Source organism: Taeniopygia guttata, chromosome Z (assembly GCF_048771995.1).
Source record: "Taeniopygia guttata chromosome Z, bTaeGut7.mat, whole genome shotgun sequence".
In the NCBI taxonomy this organism is placed as follows: Eukaryota; Metazoa; Chordata; class Aves; order Passeriformes; family Estrildidae; genus Taeniopygia; species Taeniopygia guttata.
The window spans coordinates 56,427,294-56,440,342 of NC_133063.1; the positions used below are offsets into that span (position 1 = coordinate 56,427,294).

Consider the following 13,049-nt stretch of genomic DNA (forward strand, 5'->3'; position numbering starts at 1 on the left):
CTTGTGAGAAAGAGAATCACTTTTTGATCATTTGAAGGGAAGGCCAAAGCCTCATTTAGTCCTGGACTACCCTAGTGTTTTGTTACGTCTCCCAGAGAGTCACTTAAACCATGTCACTTAGACCAGGGAGGAATCAGAGGGAAGCAGCAAATCATGGTGTGAAAGAGAGAACTCTAATCCATGCTGGAGAATGAGGAAGACAATGTTATTAAGTATGTAATACAAGTGAACATTTTCAGACACATTGCCTTACCTGAATCCTGTCTGAATAGTTATCAAGAAGCAGGACACCAGAACTGGTCACTTTTTTAGTTTCAACCATAGTTTTTAAATCAGCCAGTAGATTCATATGCTTAGACATATCTGTTGCAAGTACCTAGAAAAAAAAACAAACAAAAAATGAACACTATGTGAATTATTCTACTGGGGTTTTTTGAAAAATAATTGAACATATAAATCAACATTTTTGGAAGGAACCCATAGCTTCTATGTCTGAATACATGATTACTGTATGTTCATAGTAGTAAGTTTTCATATTTTTTTTTAAGAATATGACAAAATCATTGTTCAGCACTGCTCAAAATGAACTGATCAGCCAAAATTAATTTTTAATTCAGTAGCAAATTTCTAACTGTAATGATAGAATGACATCATGTCAGTACAAAACCAGCCTAAAATAGAATGGTATGCCTTCCAGAAATGCACAGAAAGTGAGTGAAACACAAAAGAACCCACTATTTGTATTTCGGTAAGATATGACAAAACTTCAAAATTTCACTTCATTGTTTACAGGCCTGATGACATGTAATTTATCAAAAAATTCTTCTGTGCTTTATTATTCAATATCCTAGCACTGTGGAAGACAGAGTCTCAAAACTCACTATGTCAATGACCATTTTTCTCAATGATTGTCTCTGTTTTTTGGTCAAATTCTGGAAAATATCACAATTTTCTTCCTGCAGCAGCTTGAAACCCACAGCCAAGTGATGATTCTCCAATACTGATGAGTCATTGTACATCAGGGCGAGTTCAGAATCTGCAATAAAAATTGCAGGACAGAACGTTACTAAAGCCTGGGCTTCTATCAAATCCCTTAAGATCTTTTTCAAATTCATTACATGCATAACAAGATTTACTGATAAACTTTTACTAACTTTCAGCAGCCCTGAAAGTTACAGAACTATTGACTGGGTCAGTCAATAGTAAATAGCTATTTACTAGGTCAGGCCGAAGTTGAGCAAACAAAGAAAAGGCTTTGCAATGATGTTTGAACATGTGCCTGGAGTGACAAGTTAGGAAAAATATAAGAAAGGTAATTTTTAGAATAAATTATCATATCTCCATGAGGTAACCTAGAATATATTATATGCACAATATATGCATAAACATACCTCAACTAAAACACACTGATGTGTCTTCTTCTCATGCCTCTCTCTCTCACAACACCTAAAATTTTACTGTTAGTCAAGTTTCAGCTTCCTAGCAGTTTGACCTGGGAACACACAGCTGAGGCTTTTCTGCAGGTTGCTGTGGAGCACAAGCTACTTGGTTTTCAAATCATGTCTTTCTGCAGTTATCGAAGACGCTCAGATTCCTAATGAACTAGGCTTACAGTCATTAGTCCATGACAACTGAAGACTGGTAGGATGGTAACATGCTTCTGTCTTTGTCATGTAATTTCATGTGGTGTGAAACTGCAGGCAGTGGCCTTGCCTGCTGCCTTGTGTTGGGGCGTGGTCAGTCCCTGGTGCTGTCTGTAGTACTGTCCTCACCAGTGGAATTACTCTTACCTCAGTCATCCCATATGGCTGTGAGGATAACACTCACTTCCCAGCCATGCCTGTGCTAAGGCACACCTGTAAGGTCAGCTTAGCCCTGCTGAACAGACAGCTCCGTAAAATCAAAGCAGCCTGCACAGCTTTAGCTTTAACCCAGGAATGCTGCACAGGAAGCTTGCATATGCTTCAAGATACAGCTTGTAAATAAATCTATCGCAAAAAACTCAAATACTTTTTATGCAGTAATGCTTTTCCTGTGCTAGATTAACTTCTGTTTATTACAGCTGTTCTAGCTTAAGTCTAAACATACGTCAGTGTATTCCACACTTAGTCCTCTTTTCTTCTTTGACAGCAGCCGTGTTTTAAAATGCCTCTGGTTTAATGGGAGGTCCCTAAAAGCTTTGATCTTCAAATTTCATTAATCTCATTATTGATTCTCCTGATGTCTTCCTCTCCTGTCTTGAATAAATTGACCTGTTGAATCAGGAAAATCTTCCTCTGCCTTTCCTTATTCCAAGACAGCGAAACCACAAAAGCAGAAGCAGAAAGAAAGCAAGTTTGTAAAATTATCTCTCTTTCGTCTTTTCACAGAACACATACAAAGCTTGCATACTTGATTTTCTTATGCAGAAAACAGGCACTAGTTTATTTTCCTTTCAAGCAGCCTTCTGATTTGCTGCAACTGCAAAACACTCCACATTGCCAAAATATTTTGGAAGAGCTGGAGCTACAAACATAGCTAAAATGCACTCAACTTCAAAATGGATGTAAAAATGGAAGAAAGTTTCCCCTCCGTAACACATAGTAAGATTCAAGAATATTTTTCTGGAAGGACAGAGTTACAGTGATAAAATAAACATCTCCTCTGATTCTAATATACTTCATATTTGTTTGTTCTTTGATAGCATTCAAGAGGGATCTGTTTAGTTGACAAATTTGTAATAAACTTTAAATGGAAAAAAATACTCAGAAAAGTCACAAGACTAATTATAAAAAAAAAGGATGAAAATATGGCAAATATATACATACTTTAGGTAACTAAGTCTATCTTTTTTTAATGCATTCTTATATTTAGTGAAATCTTAATACATGGTTCAGTTCATTGGAAAAACAAAATTAGATGGAAGCAAATTATTTTCTAGAGGTTAGGAAAATTTTGGATTTGAGAAACCAGCATTAGATGATCTATTTTTGTCTCTGTCTCTGCAGTTTCTTCTTTTCACACTGATCAATTTAAAATAAACAAAATCTCTGTATCTTTCAGCCTTGCAACAGCAATTTCAATCAGTGTTTTTACTTGACTGGCACATAAGCCTCTGTTATCAAAAGCTGAATTGAGGAAAACAAGATGTATTTTCTAAGCTGGTAATTATCAGCATGAGTGTGACTCCTACATTTGTTGAATTTCAATCTGTCTACCTAGAGGTAAAAGCTTTATGCAGCACTACTCATTCCTTCAACTCAGTTAACATTCTTAAACCTAAACAATTCATTGTTTTCATCACAGAACCTTGGAGCCACCAGTATAACTTGGTACTCAATTTCTGACTCAACAAGCAAGGAAAAAGCTTTACTTACATAAGCCCACTCTTAAGAATTCAATTAAGAATTCTTTGTTTTATTGCACAATGCTTGATTCACTCTCTGCCTGCACCGTTGAACTGTACTAGTCCCCAGTAAAGCACAAAAATTCCAGAGTCAATCTTAATCCTCTTTCATGAGGATGAGTCATCAAATTAAATTTCATTATGGGGTGTCCCTTAGGCCATTGAGACAAAAAAGACTAGGTGCAGGCTAAACTGAAGTGCATAACTTGTTTGAATATACAGCAGCAATGAGTCAGAGGAGGAGATCCCTTCTTCAAACTCTACTGCTGATTTGGGGTCATTCTATTTTAACACCTGTGAAATAGAATCTACCCATGTGAAGAAGTGACACTATCTATAAATGTGCAACCAGACAGGTCAAATACACAACTAGGCATGTTTCCATTTCTGTTGCTTTTTCTTCTTTTGTGCTTCAATTATTAAACTTTGCACTTCTGGATCAATTATCATAAAAGGAGAAGTTGTCAGAGAGCAGAAGAAAGAACTTCGTATGATAGAACTTGTACTGACCTATAAAGGGAAATAATAGTGACATAAGGCAACAAAATCCAAGCAAGTTGCAACTGGGGCAAAAAGCTATTAAGTAAATACGTAATGATCAAGTTTAATAAGTGTTTTTCTTTCAGTAGATGAATGAGGGGATAGAGGTTCAGCAATGCTGCCAACAACAGCATTGAGGAATGCACGCTGTACAATGTACACCGGGTTTCAAATTTGGAGATGACATTAGGGTCAGAAAAAACAAAACAGTTTTATCATAGTTGCAGAAACAGGGTAAGAAAACTCAGTCGACAAAGCATGAGAGATCAAGTACAGGATTTCTGCCTGTACTTGTCCTGACTCTCTGGTTGCTAAAAAGAAACTTATTTTTCTGCTTTCTGAATTTCTATCCTTAGTTGCATCATATGTTTCATATAAACACATAAAGTCTTGTCTTGCTTTTTTTTTTTTTCCTAATCTTCCTTCATTCTCTTCCTAAAACTTCATCTACTTAATGTAGATCAACCATATTTCCAGGAGAGAAAACATGCCATGTTTATGGTTTGAAACAATGCCAGGTTTATAGTTTATACCTTAGTAATTCTTGCTAGAGTGTACTATATAAATAATTTCTAAAGTTAGAAAAACTGCAAAGTAATATCATGTTTAAAATATAAACATCTATCTATTTGCTAGGAAAAATTAGAGATAGAAGCAAACAAGATACGAAATCTGTATTTTTCAGGTTAAGTCTGTGGTATGTGCAGACCCCACAGCAAATTTCTGAGAAACCACTAAACATCAAACTTACTTGTGTTGATAAGAAATTGGTTTGAAACCCCAGGATGATCTACATCATGTATTGCACTGGCAAAAATTGCTGCAAGAATCTCCAAATCAGTGAATACTGCCTAGAATATAATGAAACAGAATTAACAATCACCAAACAGTGAAGAAGTGCTTTCAATAAAAAGGATTCTAATTTAATCTGGATGTAAGCAAGCAAAACACTTTTAAAATATACCCTGATTTCTAGAGAGTTTACACACAAGCCATCAAACCCTTTGTAAAATCATCAATTATGTAGAATTCCATAAATATTTAAAGGTTGGCCAAAGTAAAGTGATTTGTACTTCGTACAGAGAGCATCACTAAATTCTACCACAACTGAAATATTTTCAGCTTCAGTCTGTCAATAAATCCACCTTTATTAGGCAATTAAGTACAGGTTTCTAACTTCTAGCACAAATTAAAGTTAATATTTCAGCCTGACTCCTCTGTATCATTCTGTACTTGAAAGATGCACACCTCCTATATAAAGGAAATAGGGACAGACTACACATCATCTCACTTAGCATTTACTGATTTTCCATTTGTATGGGATTATTAGGAAGACAGGAAAAGAGGAAAGCAATGGACTTGGGATGCCACTGAGCCCAGTGCCCTGTAGTCAGAAGCACCCACATGATGCAAATGCTTTCAAAATCGATCAAGGTCAGCTCAGAAGTGCAAAGACCAGCAGCGGCACTGGGCAGATATTGCCATTTTACCAGCTAAAGCTCTGCTGAGAAGAAGGCCATGAAAAAAAAACAATTGGAAAACACCCCAAAACTTAACTGATGACTAGTTCAGCTATGTGGTGAAGCCAGTGGTGTTTTAAGAAAATTATCTGATCCTTCTTCTTGAAAGCAGGAAAATCTTTTTTAAGAGATTTCCAAATCTTTGAGGATCCAAACCTGCCAATAGTCTCAAGGTCCACTTATAGCCCTCTCTCTAAGAAGAAGGTAAAAACAGATGTATTCACATAGTAACATGAAATACTGATCATTACAGAAGAGTCAAAATGCAGCCTTTCTGTAAAATGAAGGTAAATCCTTTTGAACTAATACAATTTCTACTGCTTCCTTTACCTGAATTTTTCTAATATTTTGCTGGGATATATCAAGATCAATGTTTGCTATGTTAAGACCTGAACTGTGCTTAAAAAGGGAAAAATATTCATCTTTCACATCCTTCTGCTTCAGAGATTTAAGAACTTTCAAGATGAGAATTGCTACAAAAAGAAGAGATTAATTTTTTTACCAAAAAAAATTGAAATATTTGATAGCCCACTGAAAATTTAGTACATGTTCCAATCTGTCTTAGAAATAAACACAGAAGTAGTATTTCCATATCAAAATAAACTTTCCAAAGAAATTCCCCTTACTGTGGTTAGGTAGAGTTCCACATGGGGAAACAACTACAGAATAGGATGTTGCATAAATAATAAGAGTTTACACAAAAAGAAACAAGATATGGATTGTGTTACAGTGAAAAAAGGTTATGAGAGCAAGAATTTCCATTATTTAAAATGAAATTATTTGATGTTTTCTGCACAATATTTACATGTAACTTTGATCCTCACAAAATACCTTTACAAGAACAGAATTCATTAAAAAAATGCTAAGATTTATTTTAAAAATATTGCAGAAATTAAGATATTTAATATTTAGTTTAGGAGACTCTCAGCGCATCTCCTTCTCTCATGACTGCCACTTTTCTTCTTCAGTGTAGTTTACCTCTAATGCTGGGGTTGATAGTAGGACATGTGTTGACTGAACAACATCTGCAGCATGTATGTTATTGTGGTATGCTACATCTGCATGGTAATGGTCTTCCAGGGTCATCAAGTAAGTTATTAAAGTATCTACTGGAATCTTAAAAGTTTTTAACAAGTCCCGTTCCTACAAAAGTAAAGGAAAAACAATTAGATTTCAAAGCACAGAACAGTCTCCAAGATAAGAAAAAAGCAGCATGACTGCTCGTACTTGCCTGAAAAATAGTGTGCATGATGACTGTCAGAGGTCTGTTTCCAGATAACTCTGCTACTCTGAAAACCTGAAGGCCCCACTTATTCAAATCTTCAAGTTCCTACAGTAAAATCAAGCAATGAACCAGCTGAAACCTAACACAAAAATTCCTGCATTTTTTGAGAGAAGCAATTATAAACAAAGGACTCATTAAGACCTGGCCACTGTGCAAGTGACATGCTGAATTTTGCAAGGGCTAAACTCTGAACTCTACAGATGCTACTAATCTTACAATATCAAAATTTACATCTACCCATTTTTCAGATTTTATTTGTCTAAGCAGGAAAGACTGTCTCTAAAGTGGATTGCTCCAGAGGGGAAAAACTCTACAGTATCTTGAATGAGTTTAACTGACACACTGTTACCTCACTGTCCATTGACAAGGAAGTTCAATGAGGAGAAAACCTCCAGAGATGCAGCAATTCTGCTGCTCTCTCCCTGGTTCTAAGAAACACTCTTCAAAAAAGATTCATGAAAATGTTAGGAGAGGCATAATTCAATCAAAAGTCCCTTTATACCAAGTTATTACCAAGTAGTTAGCTGCTGATGCAAAAAATAATAAGAAATTTGATTAAAAAATAAGACAAGGAATGCACATAAAATGATACAGCTGAAACTAGGAAGGGTAGTTCTAATGCTATATACCCTTGTGCATTTAAACAAAAATAAATTTGCTATCTATACATTTTCATTCCTGTGATGTTATACAGTATGTTTACCCTTCAATCTTCAGATACTATTTATGAATAGGAAACTTTCTTTATGGATACACAAATGTTAATTTAAATTCCATCTTCAGATGAAATTGTCTTCATGCTGAAATTAACCCTTATGGTCTGATTCTGATTTTACTTGCTATTCTTTCACTGCAAGAAATTTGGATTATTTCAAGTGGTATAAAAGCTTGGTGCTGCAGCTTAAAATCAATGTGTATAAATAGAGAACAATAACCAGAACAATACTGAAAAGTCCATACTCTGTTTATATAATTTCAAGGACATATATATATATTTTCTACCTTGGCAAGGACATCTTCTTGGTCTGTTTTAACTCCAAACCTGGGAATACTGGAATTAGTTAGGCTGGAGCTGTGCATGAGTTTTTTGACTCCACTGATCTGGGACATTGGCCTCTTCTTTTTCTCTTTCTCTTTCTGTGTTGGAGAAGGGATTTCAACTTCATGTTGCTTGTCTTCAAAAGAATAAATAAAAAGAGAATAATTTATAAAACAATTATAAATATTATAAAATTCACTGCTGAGTTGCACCTTTTGGACTTTCTAATTATTAGAAAAACCTCTTTTAAGATTTTGCAATAGATTCTCTCTGTCAAGGTCACTAAACCCATGAAAAGTTAAATATAGACCTATATTTCAGTAAAAGCAGATCTCTTTTACTCAAATAACCTCGTTATTTCTGAATTGGCTTTAAATGCAGCTTGTGACTGTCTGATTACCACTTCTGCCATATCCCTAGTGCTGTAGAAAGGGTCAATCATCTCAGTATAAAAATGTTATTACAACTGCATAACAATCCACTTTGTATTTCAAAGCTGTCTATGTGTGTCCTCATGTAAACCTTTAGAAAACTTTTTCAGGACTCGAAGACTCAAAGAATTTAATACTTGTGGATTGGTCCTGTCCACTAAGACTGTACAACTTGGAAAGCCTTTTGTGCTTTCCAAGCCACATCTAAAAGCACTTTGGATTGCTGGCAGTTCATACCACCAATGTAGTCTTTCTGCAATTCCCAACTAGAGTCAATAGTAATGACAAAATGAGAGAGTGCTTTGTTAACCGCTGAATTTTGCTGTTGGTTTTTGCCAGCAGTATCAGCAGAATCACTTAATAAAAATTAATCAACACATGTGCCAGCAAACTTTAGACAAGAATTAAACTGAGAGTAAAATATATTTAGGCAACTGCCATAGGATTGCTCCAGAATCAATATGGGGTTGTGGAGCACTGCAAACATCTGCTCCAAAGAAACCCAAGTCAGTGCAATGAAGGGCTTTTCTGAAAAAAACTACTAGGAACATGGATTGTTTGTTGTTTCTTTTATTCATGCTGTATTTCAACCTAGAGTTTAATGACTCCCTTCAAATTACCTCTTTTACTGAAATATACCTCCACATTTTCTAGACCTCAAGGAATATACCAGTAAAACTACAAAAATCCAGAAAAGATGTTTCTGACACAGGAGATGAGCCAAAACAGCTAAAAAAATACTTAAATCTAAATAAAATTTGAAAAGAAAATAAGAAAAATTTGGATTTTTACATGTGTATTTTTTCTCTTTCTGCAGTATTCATTTCCAATACAGACCTTGAAACACAATGAGGTTAGCAAGTCCATTTCTAATTATGAGCTCATTGTGTATTTGCTTTTTCACTTTCTTTTCTCCTTTTTTTTAATTTTTTTTAAATTACCTTTTAGCAGATACATTTAATGGACACCTTAAATTCCAAACAAATCACAATGAAGAGACTTTGGAAATGTCACCAGGTTGTAGCCTGCAGCACTGAGTCCCTGTATTACCCCATCATACTTCACTACTCTCCTAGTAAGGAGAAAAAGGGGAGGCGGAGTGTGGCAGCCCTTGTCTGGTGCAAACTGACAACAGATGAGGAGTTGTGACTTGTGCTTGTGCTTTGATGTTTATGGTTTCAGTCATGTGCACAAAGTTTAGACCCAACAAACAGAGGTTCATTAGCTGAGCTGTCAGAGTAACTCAAGTGAAAGGAAATGTCTGTCTGAATGACTTCAGATCTCCAGAGAAACTCTGTGGGACTGTTTCTGCTTTTGCAACTCTGAGCAAATAGGGCTGTGCCCATGTGAACATCCAAAAAAGACCGCTTGCCATTTTAACCCTGCTTATGCTATGCTCAATTAGAGTTTTTCAAACATTTTCCATTCATAGAAAACAGGTTAATGATGCTGAAAAAAGGAAAACTTGCATATTATTATACACAATGTAGGAGCCTTATGTCTCATACACAGATTATATTTCTTATCATTGTAAATAACTTCAAACATTCATATGGCCCTAAAGGAAAACTGTTAGGTTTTGGTTTGGGTTTGTTTGTTTAATAAGAAGAACAGAAAACCCTGTATTCTCATGACACTTTCCTAACTTAAAAGTGTGAGAAAGTTTGTAGACATTGAGGAGGTAAGTTATTAGATAATAAACTTATTAAATACTTCTAGGGAGAGAAAGTTTTCTCTTTGCATAGATGTTCAGAACCTATACACTTAGACTGCATATTTTGAAAATATTGAAGCAATGCATCTGTAGATGAGGTGTCTTCACTATTGTGCTGCTCTTATACCTACACTTCTATGTATCTAGTTTTTATGCAGACAGAAAACAGTACCCATGGTCCAGTAAATTAGAAGTGATTGCCTTTCCAGCCCTGTTTCCGCTAATGACTGAGATCTCATGCAAAAGGCTGATGGATGCATTTCTTTACTCTGTCAAAGTAAGTCTTAAGCTTTCAAGTGAAAGCAAGCAGAAGCTGGCATCTCAATATCCACAGCCTAAGTGGGTCATCCCTTCAGCCAACTGCACATCGTGGTTTTCAGGGCATCTGAAGCTGGGCAGTATTGCTTGTCCATGACAGAAGCTTATTCCTCTCCCTCTGTGTGAAGCCCTGCTGTGCTGCAGCAGTTGGCACACTGCTGCAACCTGAGCAGACACATCCAGCCATCCATTTTGGATGGGATGACAGGACAAAAGGTCACAGAAACCCCACTTTCAAAAAAGCCACAAAAAGCACCAGCTATGGCATCTCACACAGCATAAGATCGATATTAACATGTATGACTGTCACTTTTTAAAGTACTTGTTATCCTAATTTAAATGTATTTGACTGTGTCTCTCTTATTACACTGTCTTTATGAACTAGTGGTATTTTGTTCAAAACAGCTTTTGAGATGGGTATAGTATCTTTATCTTTATGTTCAAAATCAGCAATATGGAAGTTTTCTTGATTTTCACAAATATTAAGAAGAAAAAAGAGCCATGGTTAAGGAACCATATTCTTTGTAATATTGTGTTGGGCTTTTGTTAATGCTCACATCCCAGCATGCCAAGATCTTGAGCTGCAAAAAACTTTCTGGAAAAAGTCTATTCAGATGTTTATTTAGTCACATGCACCTAACTGTGCATATCTTAACTGCTTGCTGTGAGATTTTATGAGGTTACATGTGCTTATGTGCTTCCAGCACACTGTACCCTCTGCAACAATTCCAGTGGAAAATATAGTGGTAACATTTTATTTTATATATATATATATATAAAATAATATATTTATATATATATATATATATATATATATTTGAGCCCTGTATGAGACATTCATTCTTAGAGTTGAGCTTGATGATCCTTGTGAGTTCCTTCCAACTCAGAAGGATATTCTATGGATCTCTGTGATTCTCCATAATTCATTATATTAATTATCTTAATACGGTGTAAATATAATAGTTGTAATAAGTATATGGATATTTATCTGCAATTACACACACAGGAAAATCACCTACACAAATTAATTGAGCTGTGAAGAAGTGGATCTAACCTGATTTCTCTGCACAAATGCTGACAACAATATGCTAAATGCACAGTTTCTCAAAGCAGAAATTAATATGGAAAGCCACTTGTTTTTAGGTTCTAACACAGCCCAGAGAGATCTAAAAACCCCCCAAAGGCAAAAAAGTTAGCTCTTCATAGTCTTACCTAAGAAAGTATTTGATATATATTCTGACACCTGATTGCCTGACCTGCTCATTTCAGAGAGGTGGGTTAGCTCACGGTTGAGCATTCTTTTAAACTGAAAAGAAAACAAAAAAGTGTAAAGTTAGCAACATCAAGACATAATTTAGTTAGAATAAGAAAATGCAGTCTCTTTATAACTGGAGAAAGAACATGGCATTAAGAATATATACTAAATTAAGACAACTATGAAAGCAGAAATCACATGTACCAATGATCTATCCAACCAACCTATTAATGGATTGGACAATGTCATTCTTAACCTCCTAAAATACACCACAGTGATTCAATGACTAAGGTACAGTGTCCTACTAGTAACTGAAAACTCTACGGCATTTGCACACACACAAGTTATAATACTGTCTTTCCAGTTTTTTGATTTTAATTTGGAAGTAAATATAAATGTATATATATATAAATATATATATATAAATATATATATATATATATATATATATATATCAGCGTTGTTCTCATAATATTTGCAAATTAATCTATTTTTGCATTTTTTGCAATTCATTACGTAACATCTCAAGTCTATCTTACCTCTCATAGTTAAGCTACTCAAAATTACTCTACAATGTTGCTCCAAATAATCCAAATATCTTATTGATTTCATATTAGCCAATGGGAAAAGAGCTAGGTTTTGTTGTCTCCAACCTAAAATTTTTATATTCAATGACTGACTCGACCATTCCACTATCTCAGAAAAACTGCAACCATCTCCAAAAAACATTGGGGTAGAAAATACCCATCTGGGGAAACACCTTCTATTTCCCCCTTAGTTAGCAATTCACTCCAGACAGTCTATAGGATAGAAGCAGATACTAATATTCCATTAAATGTATAATTAATTAGGTACACATCACTGCGCCTTTCTTCTAGAGTTCTTCTAGACTCCAGGGTGAAATGATATCCTGTGGTATTATGCTTGACAGGTTAATTGCATAATATAACTCTCACTGTCTTAGATGCATTTTCATTGACTATAGCTCTGCCTTGATATTATCAACAAACAGAAAGCAGCAATACTTACTAATAATTCAAACTCTTGCCAATGAAAATCAGCATGCATCAGTCACTATTGAATTTGCCTCCTATTGTGCCATCCTTTTATTTTGTTGTTAGATTTCTCAGTCTTTTCTCTTAACAAAGCAAAATTATTTGTGACACTTTCAGAATCACCATTTACCTTCTTCATGCAGTCATGACTATCCATTATATCAAGGAATAGCTACCCTTAGAGTATATACATGTAAACATTCCTCTATATTGAAAACTGGTAATTTATAGTTTATTCTTCTTCAAAGGAAATAAACCACTATAGTAAATATTAACCATCCCATTTCCATTCCACTGGAATCATCAAAGCTATTTCTTCAAAGTAGTCTTGCATAGTGAAAGTTGCTATTTTCTTCACAATATCTTTGTAAGCCACCAATTACCATATTGCTCACAATGTGACCAACAAAATTACCTTTAATAAAACCATTAGCCACTGCATTTTCCTGCCATCTTGATGTGTCATCAGCTCAGGAAGTTCCAGAGCTACAAAGACTGAATCCTACT

The 13,049-nt window shown here is 35.1% G+C and overlaps 1 protein-coding gene across 13 annotated transcripts in view; it reads right to left on the reverse strand.

Annotated features, from left to right (window-relative positions):
- PDE4D (phosphodiesterase 4D) overlaps positions 1 to 13,049 on the reverse strand; it is a 527,299-nt gene that overhangs the window by 5,607 nt on the left and 508,643 nt on the right. For all 13 annotated transcript variants that reach the window (XM_072922389.1, XM_072922391.1, XM_072922390.1 and 10 more), the window contains 7 exons: positions 11,445 to 11,538; positions 7,733 to 7,905; positions 6,677 to 6,775; positions 6,424 to 6,588; positions 4,677 to 4,776; positions 882 to 1,036; positions 254 to 376 (listed from right to left, as the gene is read on the reverse strand). In XM_072922389.1, coding sequence (XP_072778490.1) covers positions 254 to 376; positions 882 to 1,036; positions 4,677 to 4,776; positions 6,424 to 6,588; positions 6,677 to 6,775; positions 7,733 to 7,905; positions 11,445 to 11,538 — 909 coding nt within the window. The remainder of the gene's footprint in view (positions 1 to 253; positions 377 to 881; positions 1,037 to 4,676; positions 4,777 to 6,423; positions 6,589 to 6,676; positions 6,776 to 7,732; positions 7,906 to 11,444; positions 11,539 to 13,049) is intronic.